The 14,564-nt window shown below is 40.0% G+C and overlaps 1 protein-coding gene across 1 annotated transcript in view; it reads right to left on the bottom strand.

Annotated features, from left to right (window-relative positions):
* The window catches only part of LOC144600482 (short transient receptor potential channel 3-like), a 91,597-nt gene that overhangs the window by 20,741 nt on the left and 56,292 nt on the right, over positions 1 to 14,564 (bottom strand). Inside the window, exons 8-9 of the mRNA XM_078412117.1 lie at positions 3,764 to 4,028; positions 105 to 300 (exon numbers count right to left, since the gene is read on the bottom strand). Of these exons, the coding sequence (XP_078268243.1) occupies positions 105 to 300; positions 3,764 to 4,028 (461 nt within the window). The remainder of the gene's footprint in view (positions 1 to 104; positions 301 to 3,763; positions 4,029 to 14,564) is intronic.

Genomic DNA, 14,564 nt, shown 5'->3' with positions numbered 1-14,564 from the left:
TGACATCTACCTTTCTTGACCATCATGAATGTTTAAATTTAAGACTAATGTTTTTTATAATATCCAAGCATTTAAAGGTAAATAAAGCACTCAGTAAATCATACCTCAATTTCCTGATATGAGCTATTGATCATGGCAATCAGCATGTTGAGCAAAACCACCACCATCGTGACATTGTATATTCCATATAAGACATATCCAATGTTCTCGATGAATTTATGGTCATATTTGAGGACAACAGAAGAAACTTCAGACAAACCAAATATTGACCAGAAAAGTGTCTTGAAACTTTCTTCAACTCTGAGGAAGACAGATTTAAATTAATTGGTTCTATTGTGACACCATACTTCATAGATAATTTATAAAAATATTTGATTCATAAGAACATATTATATAAAACTACCTACTCAACACCAAAATTCCCTTATTTTTAAACACTGTGTTTAAAATTTATCCTTTTACCTAGCTTTCTTTATTTTCTATTTTCATGTTAACTCTGGGTGTTAGAACATTATGGTGATCAAAATTTAAATATCCCCATGTTTCCTTAATTTTGGTTTGCTTATTGATCACTCCTTAGAGTTGAAATTATATAAAGTATTGCATTACCCAACATGATATTCTTTTAGAAATGAGTTATTCACGTTGAATAAATTCCAAGTAGACCAGTGTTATGTGAACAACTCAGTCTGAGGAAGCCTGAAGTCCCCAGGATCATTATAAAGACTTGAATCTTAACTCGCATAAAAATATCTCATTTACTTTTTTAACATTCATTTCCTTCCATTGCATCAGTAGTCTACATCTCCCATTTTATTTCTAATATTCTCATATTTATATAGCACAATTTTGGTCCACTTTAATATCTTTATTCTCTCCTTACCAGTTAGTCTTAATCTATGAATTATTTTACTTTGCCCTCCCTGCTTTCCATGCACGTGAATCAGGCCTATTCCTATCTTTTCTCCAGATTCCCCAATAATATTATCATCTTCACTATGAGAACAGACTGAAGATTGCTTCTCAGACCTCTGTTAATGTCGTAATATTATCATTAAGTGAAAGGTGCACAAAAATAGCCCAGGACAACTTTCTCATTATTTTTCTTCTTGGTGATTTCTATCCAAGTCTATAATACACCATATTATTAAATAATTCAACAAGATAAATCAAAGTAATAAAATGCACATTTCATATTACATGATAGGTATCCAGTAGTTTCATTGTAGATTTCCTGAATGAAAAGTTTTCATCTTCACAAATATATATACACTAGTATTAAAAATGAATGGGAATTTGGCATTTGTTTTAGGAAGTTTGAACTGTAAGGGAAATATGACATTTATCACTTATACAGTCTTAATCAGATACTATATGTATTGCATTTGGTTTTGGCTCCTAATGTCAGGATGGATAACCTGACCTCAGAAGGAATACAAAGTAGATTCACTGTATTGACAACAGGGCAAAGAGTTAAATTATGAAAATAAATTACAACAAATTGGATAGCGTTCTGATGATATGGACAAAGACATTAAATGAAATTGAGAGGTAAAGATTAAACCAATTGAACTATGGAACAGATTGGAGGAGCTGAATGTCCAATTGTTGATTGAATGTACATCTCAAACTGTGGCAAACCTTAATGTTCAAATTGCTAGCTTTTCTGAAATCAGACAACTGAGCTATGAGGGTTTTCCAGTTTGTGGATAGACAGCTATAAGGGAGACTGAGGTATTTGATCATAAATTACAGTGTAGATGTCACAAAACAATAGTTTGAGTGGACAGGGAGCTGGGTCATTAGAATGTCGGATCATGAGGTGAATGCTAATTCACTGCAAAGGTTAAAAGAAACTTTGACAAGTTCCAAATGATGGCCAACATCAAAGCATTCAAAGATATGTCAAACATTGGGAAGGGGGTCTCCCAGTCACCTCTGCATCCTCTTAAACACACTAGCAATCAGAGAGAAACTATCTTGATTCTTTTTCCTCCTAAGGATTTTTTTTCCACTGCTATTCACTGCAGGTGAATGGGATGAAAGGGGAGGTAGGGAGGTGAGAGATAAAGGAAAGAGAATGGAGTCATCATATTAAATTGTATAACGCCAGCGTGTGGCTGACTTGATGCATGAAGTTGCCTTCAATTGTAAAGTCAAGTCGAGTTTATTGCTGTGCACACAATTACAGTGAGGTTCATGGTTGAATGGAAATCATGGGCACATGGATCCAGACAACACACAGCATACAAATTATACAAGTTAGTGAAAAGAAAAAGACTATGTAAAAACAAGATTGTTTGTTTCTCTCATGTTTGTATGAAACATGCTATTCTAGAGAGCACAAACTCAACACCCATCTTATTCTACATGCATCCTTCAAATGCTGACAATGGCTGCTAAAAGTTCAATTCACACTCATTACATCTTTTTGCTGAGTCATGGAAATTACATTGTTAAAAAGATCCTGTTGCTAAAACCTTCCATTTAAGTAATCAAAAGAATGTCAATGATCTGGCAGTGCTGAAAAAAGAAAACTGACATGTCAGTCACAATGTCTAAAATTTGCAGCAGTAAACAATGAGAAGTGCTCTCAATTTCCCACGAGGATAACTTTTCCTTTTTGTCCACAATCCTATTGGTATGTGGCAAACAGATGATTGGTGCAATGCATGGGAAATCAGAAGGAAATTCATCTTCTTCTAATGTTACTCTTAAGGGCCTGTCCCACTTAGGCGATTTTAAGGCGACTGCCGGCGACTAGGCTGTCGCCGACAGTTTGCCGGGGTGTCGCGGGCATGATCGCGAGGAGTCTTCCAAAAATCGTAGTGGATCTCAACGCGTCGCTGAGAAATCATCCTGGAGTGAAATTTCTCGGCGACAGCTGGCTTGTCAGCAGGTATCGTTGCTTATTGCGGGCGCTGTCGCATGCTGTCCCCAGGTTTGGTAGGTTCTCTTAGATGCATTTCTCTTAGAAGCACATAATATTAATATAATAAAGTCATTTCAAAATACCATAAAATGCTTGTGTTTAACCAATTTATTTACCGTCAGGACATTTGACAGGTAGATTGGAGGCGACAGTTTGAAGGTCAGGTAAGCGTGGGAATTTTCACGATGTTTATGGCCATCAGTCATTACATTTAAAGTGGGCTCCCAACCCAGATATGCAACCCAGAAACTAGAAATGCATCTCCCGTACATTTTCAAAGAATGCCCACACACTTTTCACAAAAATCCACTTAACCACTTAAAAAAAATTTTTTTTTAATACATCTATTAATAAACTGGAAGTAAATTCAGTTTATGCCTTGTTACAGTGAAGCTTGGTTTTTAAGTAACCCATACAAGATGTTATAGTTCACAACTCTCAAGTACTTACCGGCTTGTCAGTGATTTCAGCGAAAATTAGGACGCCGGAGAAGCATTGACAGCGTGGGAATTTCGTGGTGTTTCCGAAGACGGTGTAATCTCGACCTGACTCGGCATTGTCGTGGTCATTGTCGTCGGGTAAAAGAAATGTTGTCGATCTGCTACGACTTTGACAGTCGCCGGCAGTCGCCAAAAAAATCGCCTAAGTGGGACAGGCCCTTTATGCAGTGTGGAGCAATTGATTTAAAGTGACATTAGTGGAGGGCAGAAAGCATTTCCTGAGTTTGCTTTTTCAGACAGAGCTACCTGGGAAAACCAGGGAAAAGAAGATATCCAGACAGTACCATTATCTTATGAGATAAAACAAATTAAAAAGAAAACTTGTACTCACGTTGTGAAGGCTGCATTCACTTTTGCACCAAGATAGTAGGAGTACAGGATAAACATCCCAATCATAAATGCAAGAAATACCATTATAAAAATGACCATGAACTTGAATATATCTTTCACAGTCCTTCCAAGGGAAATTTGTAATGGACCAAAGCTTTCATTTGCAGGCAGGATATAAGCAATCCGTGAAAAACTAAGGACAACAGCTATTGCATAGAGGCCTTCAGAAATGATCTGAGGATCGGAGGGAACCCATCTATCTCTGGCTAAAAAGACAAGAAAAAATGTTATCAGAAGCATTATTAATTGTTATGTGTAGGAAAGAACTGCAGATGCTGGTTTAAATTGAAGGTAGACACAAAATTATTAATTGTTATGGTCCACTTTGAAATCCCAGCACAATCCCAACCATTCATGAAATCAGAAGCATTTTGAATTATATCCTAAAATAATTGTTGTGTTTCCTTTTCAGAATCTTTATTGTAAATGAACACATTTTTCATCAATCTTTCAGTAGTTTCATGAAGAAAAAACAAACAGAAAGGACTTAAAGTAATCAACAAGTCAAAGAGCAGCAATTGAGATAAATGCAAGATTGCAGTTTTGATAATCTTTCTTCAGAACTGGCAAAGTTTTAATGTGAAATATTAGCCTAGTGTTTCACTATCAAAATATCTATTGTTCCCTGTACCTTAATTAACTCAATATCTAGGTAAATCTAGAGAAAATCTAGGATTGAATTAATAATCCAGTGTCAATACACTTCAGTTTACTGGAATATATCATGTGCTTTCCTGCCCTTTTCAGGTTTGAGTCTGTTTATTTAATTAACATTCAGCAGATAAATGAATATACTCAGTGCATTAAACGTACACTTGCTTCTAGTAATTATAAAGATTAATATTATTCTTGAAACATTAAGATATGAAAGGTGCTTCTCGTGCAACCTTACCATAAAATTGGTCTTTGCAATATGGCTAGTCACTTCCTAAATCTCAGCCTGTTCCATCGAGCCCCTGCTGTATCTCTGCTGTATTCAGATTTACTGCTGATTGGGAAAAATCAAACCACACATACACTATTCATAACCCTTAATGATAAATTGGAATAAAATATATTAAAAGCTGTATCTTTCATAAGTAGCTATCAGCGATTGAAGTGACCTATTGATTATTATGCACATGAAGACTTATAAAACTTCAAAGTATGACTAACTACACGCTGATGAATAAAATGAGATCAATAACTGCATTCAACATTATATTAAACTGAAATATATGGCTGAAAGTTAGGGCTGTATTGGTCTGAATTAATCCCTTTATGATCTGCCACATGGCGGGTCGTTCACTTTCGAAAGCAGGCATGCAATAGGATGCCTGCAAGCATGCTGGAGGATCTAAGTGGCAGGTCTACTGCTACGGCTTTAGAAGAGGGGGAAGCAAAGATTACCAAAAGATCTTGAAGACTGGAATATGTACCTGTAACTTTTACTAAGTCCAAGGACTTCATCATGAACTAAAGGATAAGAGGCCACTATAATGACCAATTTTTCTAACAACAGAAAAATACCTCTACTATCTTTGGCGAGGGAGGCCAGAATAGCTCAATGTTTATATTTGTCTTCCTGAATCCAAATGTTGAGGGTTCAGGGTGCACTGCAGTATCTCGAGTCCCAAGTCAAGGCTAACGGTTTGGAGTTCAGTTCTTAGATATTAGTTTGAGAGTGCCTCTGCCACATCAAGTTGATGTAAATAGTTTCCTGAAACCATTTCAAAGATTAGGGGAGTACACAAAATAAACATTTTCCTTGTATCTCGGCACACTTATCAGTAATAAACCATTATGGATACCAATATTCTTCTGAGCTCCCGACAACAGTTTTTTATCCCCCAACTAACAACACTTAATGGATCTAGTTATTTTCTCTTGGTTCTCCATGGGACAGTGTGCTGCACAAACCAAGACAGGTGTAATTCCTCCCTCCTTCAGCGATGATTTCACTGCAAAAGTACTTTGTTGGCTGAAAAGCATTTGGGAAATCCTGAGCTGGCTAAAGGCACTGGGCGAGAAATTAGTTCATGCAAATCTACAAATACAAAAATTCCTTTGTGAAAATCGGTTTAAATGCAGTAATTTTATGCAAATTTCTGAGTGTCCACTCACCAGTCAGGAAATGCATCCCCAAATATTTTCATGGAAAATTAAAATCCTACCAAATACCTTTTATTCTGACATAATTGTGCAGTGATGTTTCGCAGGTCAACTGTAGGTGGCATTACTGCAGATGGCATTTGGTGGGGTGGGGATAGCAACAGGTGCCCAAAGTTGTATTTGAGGTTACGTCAAATTCTCGGAGCAGAAAATGATGCTCTCAGTCTCACTGGCCTGAAAACAACTTCTCTTTTTTCACTCACCAAATTATTAAAACTATGCGTGTTAAAGGGCTAATATGCTTACTGCTTCCTTTTTCCTTACTGAGATTCATAACTTCTGCTAATCTCTAAGATAAGGTCTCAAGTCTCCCTGAATATTTTGGTTGTGGAATTCAAGATGATAATTACTCTTAGCTCCCCAGCCTCAGGATCATGTCAGGCTGCTGTTACTACATTATAGAAGTCACTCAACTGAAGAAGAGGAGACTTCAGTTATTGTTCAGGAGCAGGCACGAGGATTTGCCCGGCTTGAGGCTTCTTGAAGTGCAAGTATTCTAAGGCAACAGTCATGTTCCTGGGGAGACCTCGCGAGTAACCCCTTTCTGGACGTGTTTTTTGTGCCCCTCTGCACAAAGAATGTGTCTCCTGCATGCAATGTTTGTCACTAACCTCTCCAGGCTACTCTGACTCTTTGAGAGCATCCATTCCTTGAGACACCATAGTCCCCACAGCTGGTAGATTGTTGCATGTGTTATATTATGTTTTTTTTTAAGAATTGTCTGCAAAGATCACACCCTGTTGGGCTAAATGAAGACAACTGTGCGAACTTGCAACTCATCAACTGGCTCTAACAGCATCAGCTTCAGAGTAGGATTAGACATGAGTTTTCTATGTAGCTATTTTAAACCTTATGACAACATGGTTGCTGTTTCTTAGACATTCCACCATTGCCACTTGCTCCACTTGGCCTGTTTATTTCCCAGAACATCCAGCCACTATGTCCACCACTGGGTTAGAAGCACACCAACCCAGAAAATGTTCCATAGTATTGAAGCTTTGTCCCTAATGTTATTGATCTCCCCATCAATAGATAAGTGGTTGAAATCCCCCCTATGCTACTCTCTGGTTTTTAAACATCACTATAATTTCCCTGCGAAACTGCTACTTGATATGTTTACCGGTTTTCAGACTACGGAATAACCCCAGTGATGCAATTGCACATCTATTTTTTTCTTGAATCTTTCCATGAAGTTCTCTTTCTGGCACTGGAATATTTTTTTATTCAATACTGTCACTCATCCTCTTTTCCTCCTTTCCTTTCACCATTATCCTTGCATGCTTTGTATGCTTTAATGCATACAACCCTACTTAATAGCAAATCACAAAGTGCTGGAAGAACTCAATGGGTCAGGCAGCATCTGTGGAGGGACTGGACAGACGACATTCCAGGTCCCGACCACAGATACAGACCACTGCCTGACCCACTGAGTTCCTGCAGCATGTTGTATTTTGTTCAAAACTTCAGCATCGGCAGTTCCTTGTGTCTCAGTCATACGTAAAATACTTTTTGTGTTTATGTAACTACACTGTAGATCCATCTTAACACTTCTTGTATTTCCTCTTAGTCTGGTCCTAACTAGAAGCTTCACAGATCTTGTTCTGGTTCTATTTATCTCTACCAACAATTTAGCAATTTTTGTCTCCTTTTGAATGCTCCTTTCCTAGGTTTAAACACCTCCTAAAGTAGTTTAAACCTCCCTCCACACCATTCACGAACCTCCCCAAGAGGACTTTGGTCCCAGTTCTGATGAAGTGCAATCTGTTTGGCCTGTACAGGTTCCAGCTGCACCAGAACTGGTTCCAGTTCCCTAGAATGTATTGCTGTCCCTCAGACTGACGAAAGGTCACAACCTGAAACAACCACTGTCCATTTCCCTCCACAGATGCAGCCTGATCCCGCTCTTCCTCCAGCGGTTTGAGTTTTGCTCAAGATTCAAGCATCTGCAGTCTCTTGTATCTCAATCTTCCATAACTATTGACTTTTTGCTTTTATCAACCACTTTACTTTATAATTCATGACGTTTCTACTCCCTTCTGCATAGTTGAGAAATCCATATGCTTTCGGCTATAACAGCACCCTCCAGCGAAAACCCTACATCCATAGGTACTCAGGGTGAATTCAGACATGAGACAAGACGTCTTGTGGGTCTCTTGAATACCTGCCTGCTCATTTCTTTTCTGTCGAGAAGCCATGGCAATCGTACTCTGCCTGTACTCTCTTAAGCAGAAACATATGATTCACCAAACACAGCCTCATGAATAGATGACGGTGATGTTGTTCAAGTTCCAACTTACTAAACTAATGCTTCTTTGGTTAAGACGTGCTTATCCAAGAGTCAATTTCTTGATTAGTACAGGTGTCAGAGGTTGTGGGGAGAAGGCAGGAGAATGGGGATAGGAGGGAAAGATAGATCAGCCATGATTGAATGGCAGAGTAGACTTGATGGACCGAATGACCTAATTCTACTCCTATCACATAATCTTATGAACACACAACCTGTCTTGCGAGTTTTCATATAGTAGAGGATGAGCCTTCCACCATGATTAGGTTCCCTGCAATACTTATTCTTAAAGTGTAGGTCAATGAACAGATAAAAGATATACATTAAAAAACTGCTCCTATTAAATTCCTCATGGTCTTGCCTACCCCAAACAAACTTATTCAGAATCTTAGTTCATGAACTGAACAAAGTCAGAGTCCCTGACTCTGTTCAGCCAAATAATTATACAAACCCATTTGGGACCTGTATGTTTGTGCACATTTTCATTTCACTAGGGTACTGTTTCTGCTTGTTTTCTGGTACTCCACTGTGCATTTTTGACATTATATACAATCTGCCAAATATTAATCAATTAATTGTACATATCTATCAGCTTTTATTCTCAAGGCGGACTCATCAGAGCCGAACCATCAGTACTTGTGTATAACCCGCTTCTGAACCATCCCTTCTTTCACCCTGGCTGCAGGCAGAGCATGCTTCATGGCACAACATGTGCAGATCTTGGTTCTAAATTAGTCTTTGCTCTCTACAAGGCGTCAGTATCTATGCTGCTTATTGCAAATGTCAGATGCAGTCGTCATCATTGGTCACTTGCTGCTGAGTTGCCACTATCTAGCATAGGATAGGATATGACGAGACCAGGGGGGAAGGTGAAAAGGGGCTTGTTTACAAAGTGTACAATTTATAATCAAAGGAGATTGTGGGATAAGAAACATAGAAAATAGGTGCAGGTGTAGGGCATTCGGCCCTTTGAGCCAGCACTACCATTCAATATGATCATGGCTGATCATCCAAAATCAGTACCCCGTTCCTGCTTTCTTCCCATATCCCTTGATTCCATTAGCCCTAAGAGGTATATCAAACTCTTTTTTGAATACATCTCTCAAGAAGGATGAGGAACATGACAAAGGAATGATAATCTCATTTTCAATGGTCTCTGCAGTATGTCACCATGGGAGGCAACGTTCAGGCAGGTGAGATATTACAGCTTTTGGATGACCTTGCTCCATTTTTACCTTGGAAATGTGAACATGCAGGGATTAGAGGGATGCAGACCCCATGCATGCAGATGGGAGTAGTTTAATTTGGCATCAACGTTCGTGCAGACATGGTTGGCCAAAGTGCCTGTTTCTGCTGTGGTTTTCCATGCTTCTATGCACCAGTGAGTGTTGTATATTATGTTTGGCTGAACTGTCTGCAATGCTTAAACAGCTGCCATTTTGTATACACTGTAATCTCTGTGTATGAGGCTTGAAGTTGTGGTAGATGTAAAGGTGTGGTGAGGCACTTCGAGCAAGGTGTCAGTCCTTTAGGCACAGCTGATAATGCAATGATGTGGTTGTATTGCATTGACCAGTGTGCGATGTTAGCAGAGGAGTTAATGGGTGCTGGGATTTGAAGACATATTTACTGACCTGTCCATGTGACCATATGTGTATGGACATTGTACTTCAACCATGTCCTCTGTCCTGGTTACTTTCACATTTTTTCTGTTGCTTCTCTAGCATTTGCTTTATAACCACCTGGTCAATTGTGGGTTGAGGGCACCTCTGCTGTAATACACTCGGTCCACCAGGACCTCCAGTGTTGCATGCACATATTCAAGAGACTGTCCTGTAATGGGCCATGTCTTCCAGCTACATTTTTAATCTGAAGAATGAATTCCACACTTGTTTCAGGCAGAAAACACATCTTTGAGAAATGCCGCCTGTGTTTAATCTGTGACAGCTGGTTTGAAATGATGCTATCCAATCAAGAGGATGAACACTGTGATGAAGTGCTAAGGCACACATAGTGTGGTTAGCACTAACTTGTCAGCGTTATTAATGTCACAGCATGAATTATCTGTGCATCATAAACTGTATCAAATGAGTGAGGGCTAATCATTCATTGTGATCACTACACTCATTTTCCAATACTATCCCGTTGGCCCTCTGCATTTCTCTGTGAGGATTCAGGAAAGATGAGCCTGAACATGTTGATCATGTCTCTGCTGTGCTGCCATACCATCAGATAAACTGGCAAGATAAGGGCATGGGAAATGCAAAAGCATGTAAAAAATGACATAGCATTATTCAGAGGATTAACGTATAAAATACTACAGTCATCTTTAAAAATAAAGCTGCTCTTGTCTATCATATACATTAAGGTTGGTCTCCCTGATGTCATTTTTTTAACCTGGTATTTAAAGTATATTTTACCTTTAGGTCTATTATACATTGAATAGTTCACCAGGATATTATGCAAAGTCATTTCCTCTTCGTCAAACTTCATTAATAAAACCCTGACATACAGTTTCCATGATAAATGAACCCCATGTCCTTCTCCCAACATGCACTGAAAAGTAAAATCTGCTATCTAAAATAGCGTCATAGTGTCATACAGCATGGAAATAGACCTTCAGCCCAACTCGCCCATGCCAACCAACATGCCCCATCTACACTAGTCCCACCTGCCTGAGATTGGCCCATATCCCTCTAAACCGATCCTATCCATGTACCTGCCTAAATGTTTCTTAAATGTTGCGATAGTATGTGCCTCAATGACCTCTTTCAGCCACACGTTCCATATACGCACCACCATTCATGTAAAAAAGTTATCCCTCAGGTGCCTATTAAATCTTTTCCCCCTCACCTTAAATCTATGTCCTCTGGTTCTCACTTTCCCCCCTCTGGGCAAAAGTTTATTCCTCCATTGATTTTGGACACCTCTATAAGATCACCCTCATGCTCCTGTGCTCCAAGGAATAAAACCCTAGCCTGCTCAATCTCTCCCGACAGCTCAGGCCCTGAGTCCTGGCAACACCTCGCAAATCTTCTCTGCACCCTTTCCAGCTTGACAACATCTTTCCTATAACATGGTGACTACAACTGATCATGGTCCGTGATTATGCTGGTGGCTTTGCCTGGGCAGTGTTTAGATGGAGATAGTTTTGAAGCAACACATAATTTTATTTATATTGATTCATCCCAGCATCCGGATGTTGTAACTTGCAACTCTTCCATTCCCCCCTACCCCACAACGAGTACGCCCACACCCACAATACTACATCTTTTTTGCCATTATGCCAAATCCTGATATTTGAATCCAAACAACTGTGTAACAACCTCCACATGTTACTCTCACAATGAGAGTTATGGGACAATAACAGCTCATATTTATAATGCAGAGCATGATAGATAGAATCCTTCCACATCAACACGAAGGGACAGTGCAGTTCAATGGCAGTTTCTCGGAGCCCTTCGACATCCGCAGTGGCGTCAAACAAGGCTGCATCCTCGCTCCCACACTCTTTGGGATTTTCTTCGCTCTGCTCCTGAAACATGCATTCGGTACAGCAACAGAGGGGATCTACCTGCGTACTAGATCAGACGGCAAGCTCTTCAACCTCACCTGCCTCCGAGCCAAGACAAAAGTACGTGAGCTCTCATCAGAGACATGTTGTTCGCCGATGACGCAGCAGTTGTGTCCCACACCCAGCAGGAACTACAGTCACTGATGGACCACTTCTATCGGGTTGCAAGGACTTTGGGCTGACCATCAACCTGAAGAAGACAAACGTCCCGGGACAGGATACAGAGGCACCGCCTGTCATCACCATCGACGACTACGAAATCGATGCCATCCATCAGTTCACGTACCTCGGCTCCACCATCACCAACAACCTCTCCTTGGACCCAGAGATTGACAAGAGGATCAGGAAGGCAGCTACAACTCTCGCTCACCTCACAATTCGAGTGTGGACTAATCCAAAGCTGACAGTGAAGACAAAGATAGCAGTCTACAATGCCTGTGTCAACAGCACGCTGCTGTATGGCAGTGAGACATGGACTACATATGCCAGACTGGAGAGAAGCCTCAACACCTTCCACCTTAGAAGCATCCGCCGTATCCTGGGTATATCCTGGCAAGACAGAGTGTCCAACGCCGAGATTCTGTCTCGCGTTGGCCTTCCGAGTATGTACACTCTACTCAGGCAGCGCAGGCTGCGGTGGCTGGGCCATGTCCACAGCATAGAGGATGGTCGTATTCCAAAAGACATCCTCTATGGAGAGCTAACATCTGGGAGGAGAACCATCGGCCGCCCCCAGCTACGTTACAAGGATGTCTGCAAGAGAGATTTGAAGGTGCTCGACATCGATGTGGAGTCATGGGAGAGCCTTGCAGCTGACCGTACGAGGTGGAGAGGTACCCTGAACCAACATCTCAAAATGGGGGAAGAGAAACTGATGAACGCAGCAGCAGAAAAGTGGGCACGCAGAAAGGAGGGCAGCAACTTCAACAGACCAGAGTCCACACACAAATGTGACCTTTGCGACAGAGACTGTCACTCCCGCATTGGTCTCTTCAGCCACAAGCGACGCTGTTTTAGCCGAGGTGTGGAGCAAGCAGCCAACTAGGATGCATCACCCATGGTCAGCCATGACCGAGGGGGCCTAAGAAGATTTATAACATACTTTAAACAGTAAAGCATCCTTCGCTGGAATATTACCCGATGGAATTTGGTCTTTGAGTCACATAAACATTAGGACAGATGACCAAAAGCTTGGTGAAAATGAGATAGGTTTGTGGAAGTGCTTCAAAGGAGAAAGGTGTAGGCCAGGTTCAAATTTCAGGGCAAATGAAAAATTAAAAAAATTAGGAGATGGTGGAAATCTGAAATAAAAACAGAAAATGCTGGAAACACTCAGCATCTGTGGAAAAGGAAATACTCTGATGAAGGGTCTTTGGTTTGAAACATTAGCTCAGTTTCTCTTTTCACGCAAGCTGCCTGATTTTGTGTAAGTTTCCAGCATTTCCTGGTTTTATTCCTGAGACATGGCCTTGGCCATTGAATGCATCTCCTCCACTGGTCGAAGAAAGAGTAAAATATAGAAGAGCTCAAAACTGAGAGGAATGGAATGGAACGAACAATTAGAGGGATAGATCATCCGTGATTGTATGGTGAAGTAGACTCGATGGGCTGAATGACCTACTTCTGCTCCTGTGGCATGAATTTATGAAGGGCTGAATAAGGCTACTTGGGAAATGAAAGGGAAATTAAGAGGTTTGAAAATTGCATTTTAAAATCCTTATTTCTGTGTTGCAGATATACTGGCAAGGGTATAGGGTGGTCTATATTAAAGCACAGGTAGAAGAGTTTTGAATTTATCATGGGTATAAGATGGGAGGCAAGGCTGGAAAACTCTGGAATAGCCTGAAATCTTCCAGAAATCATCAGGGAGTTCAGGCCCTAACTTTTCCTACTTTTCCCATTATATTTTACACTAGTCCTAAATTTTGAAATTCCCATCAGTATTAGGAGGCTTGTTGTATCCCTTGATTCAATTCTTACAATCCTGGCCGCGCCGTTGTGTTTGGCTGCCTGCCACTGTATGTTTCTTTTTTTTTCCTAATCAGATGTGCTGCACTTTGGTCAACGTGGGTTGTTTTTAAATGTGCTATACAAATAAAATTGACTTGACTTGACTATATACCCTCTTCACTCTTAATATCAATCTCATTAAAATCTGCTTATCTCATAAACCTCATACCCAATCTTAACACTTTGGTTTCATTCCAGTGTTCATTGCCAGTTTATTTTACATTGGAATTGAATTGCTTAGCATATAAAAATGTGATATCTTGGGATCTAATTTCTATACCCTCATTTTCTAGATCTTGATTACTTGCCCTCTTCATAATGGTAGAAGCTGGAAATGTTAAAATGACATCAATCTAAAGAAACATCCTGCAGCTATTTAGCCTCCTGTTGAACTCATGGTTTGCCTATTAAGAGCTCTCTGCACACCCAGTACCTCAGGGCTGGCCTTATTTTACACACAGCCCATTAAATCCAATTGAATACAGTAGCAACCATCATAGGGAAGAAAAATCAGAGTTATTAATCCTGTTGATAAATGTTCATCGCAATACAACATACAATTGTGGATATATTTCTTGATAACAAACTCGTGGATATATTTTTTATTACTATAAATTGAAATATATTTATTGATATTATAAAATCTAGATACCCTAAATCACAATAATCAAAGAATGGAAGCTTGGGGCGGAATAGATCTCGCATCCTTAATCTGTCCTGCCT

The sequence above is a fragment of the Rhinoraja longicauda genome, chromosome 1, assembly GCF_053455715.1.
Source record: "Rhinoraja longicauda isolate Sanriku21f chromosome 1, sRhiLon1.1, whole genome shotgun sequence".
NCBI lineage: Eukaryota > Metazoa > Chordata > Chondrichthyes > Rajiformes > Arhynchobatidae > Rhinoraja > Rhinoraja longicauda.
Note: the sequence above shows the minus strand (reverse complement) of the source record. Positions and strands in the feature narration are given on the sequence as shown.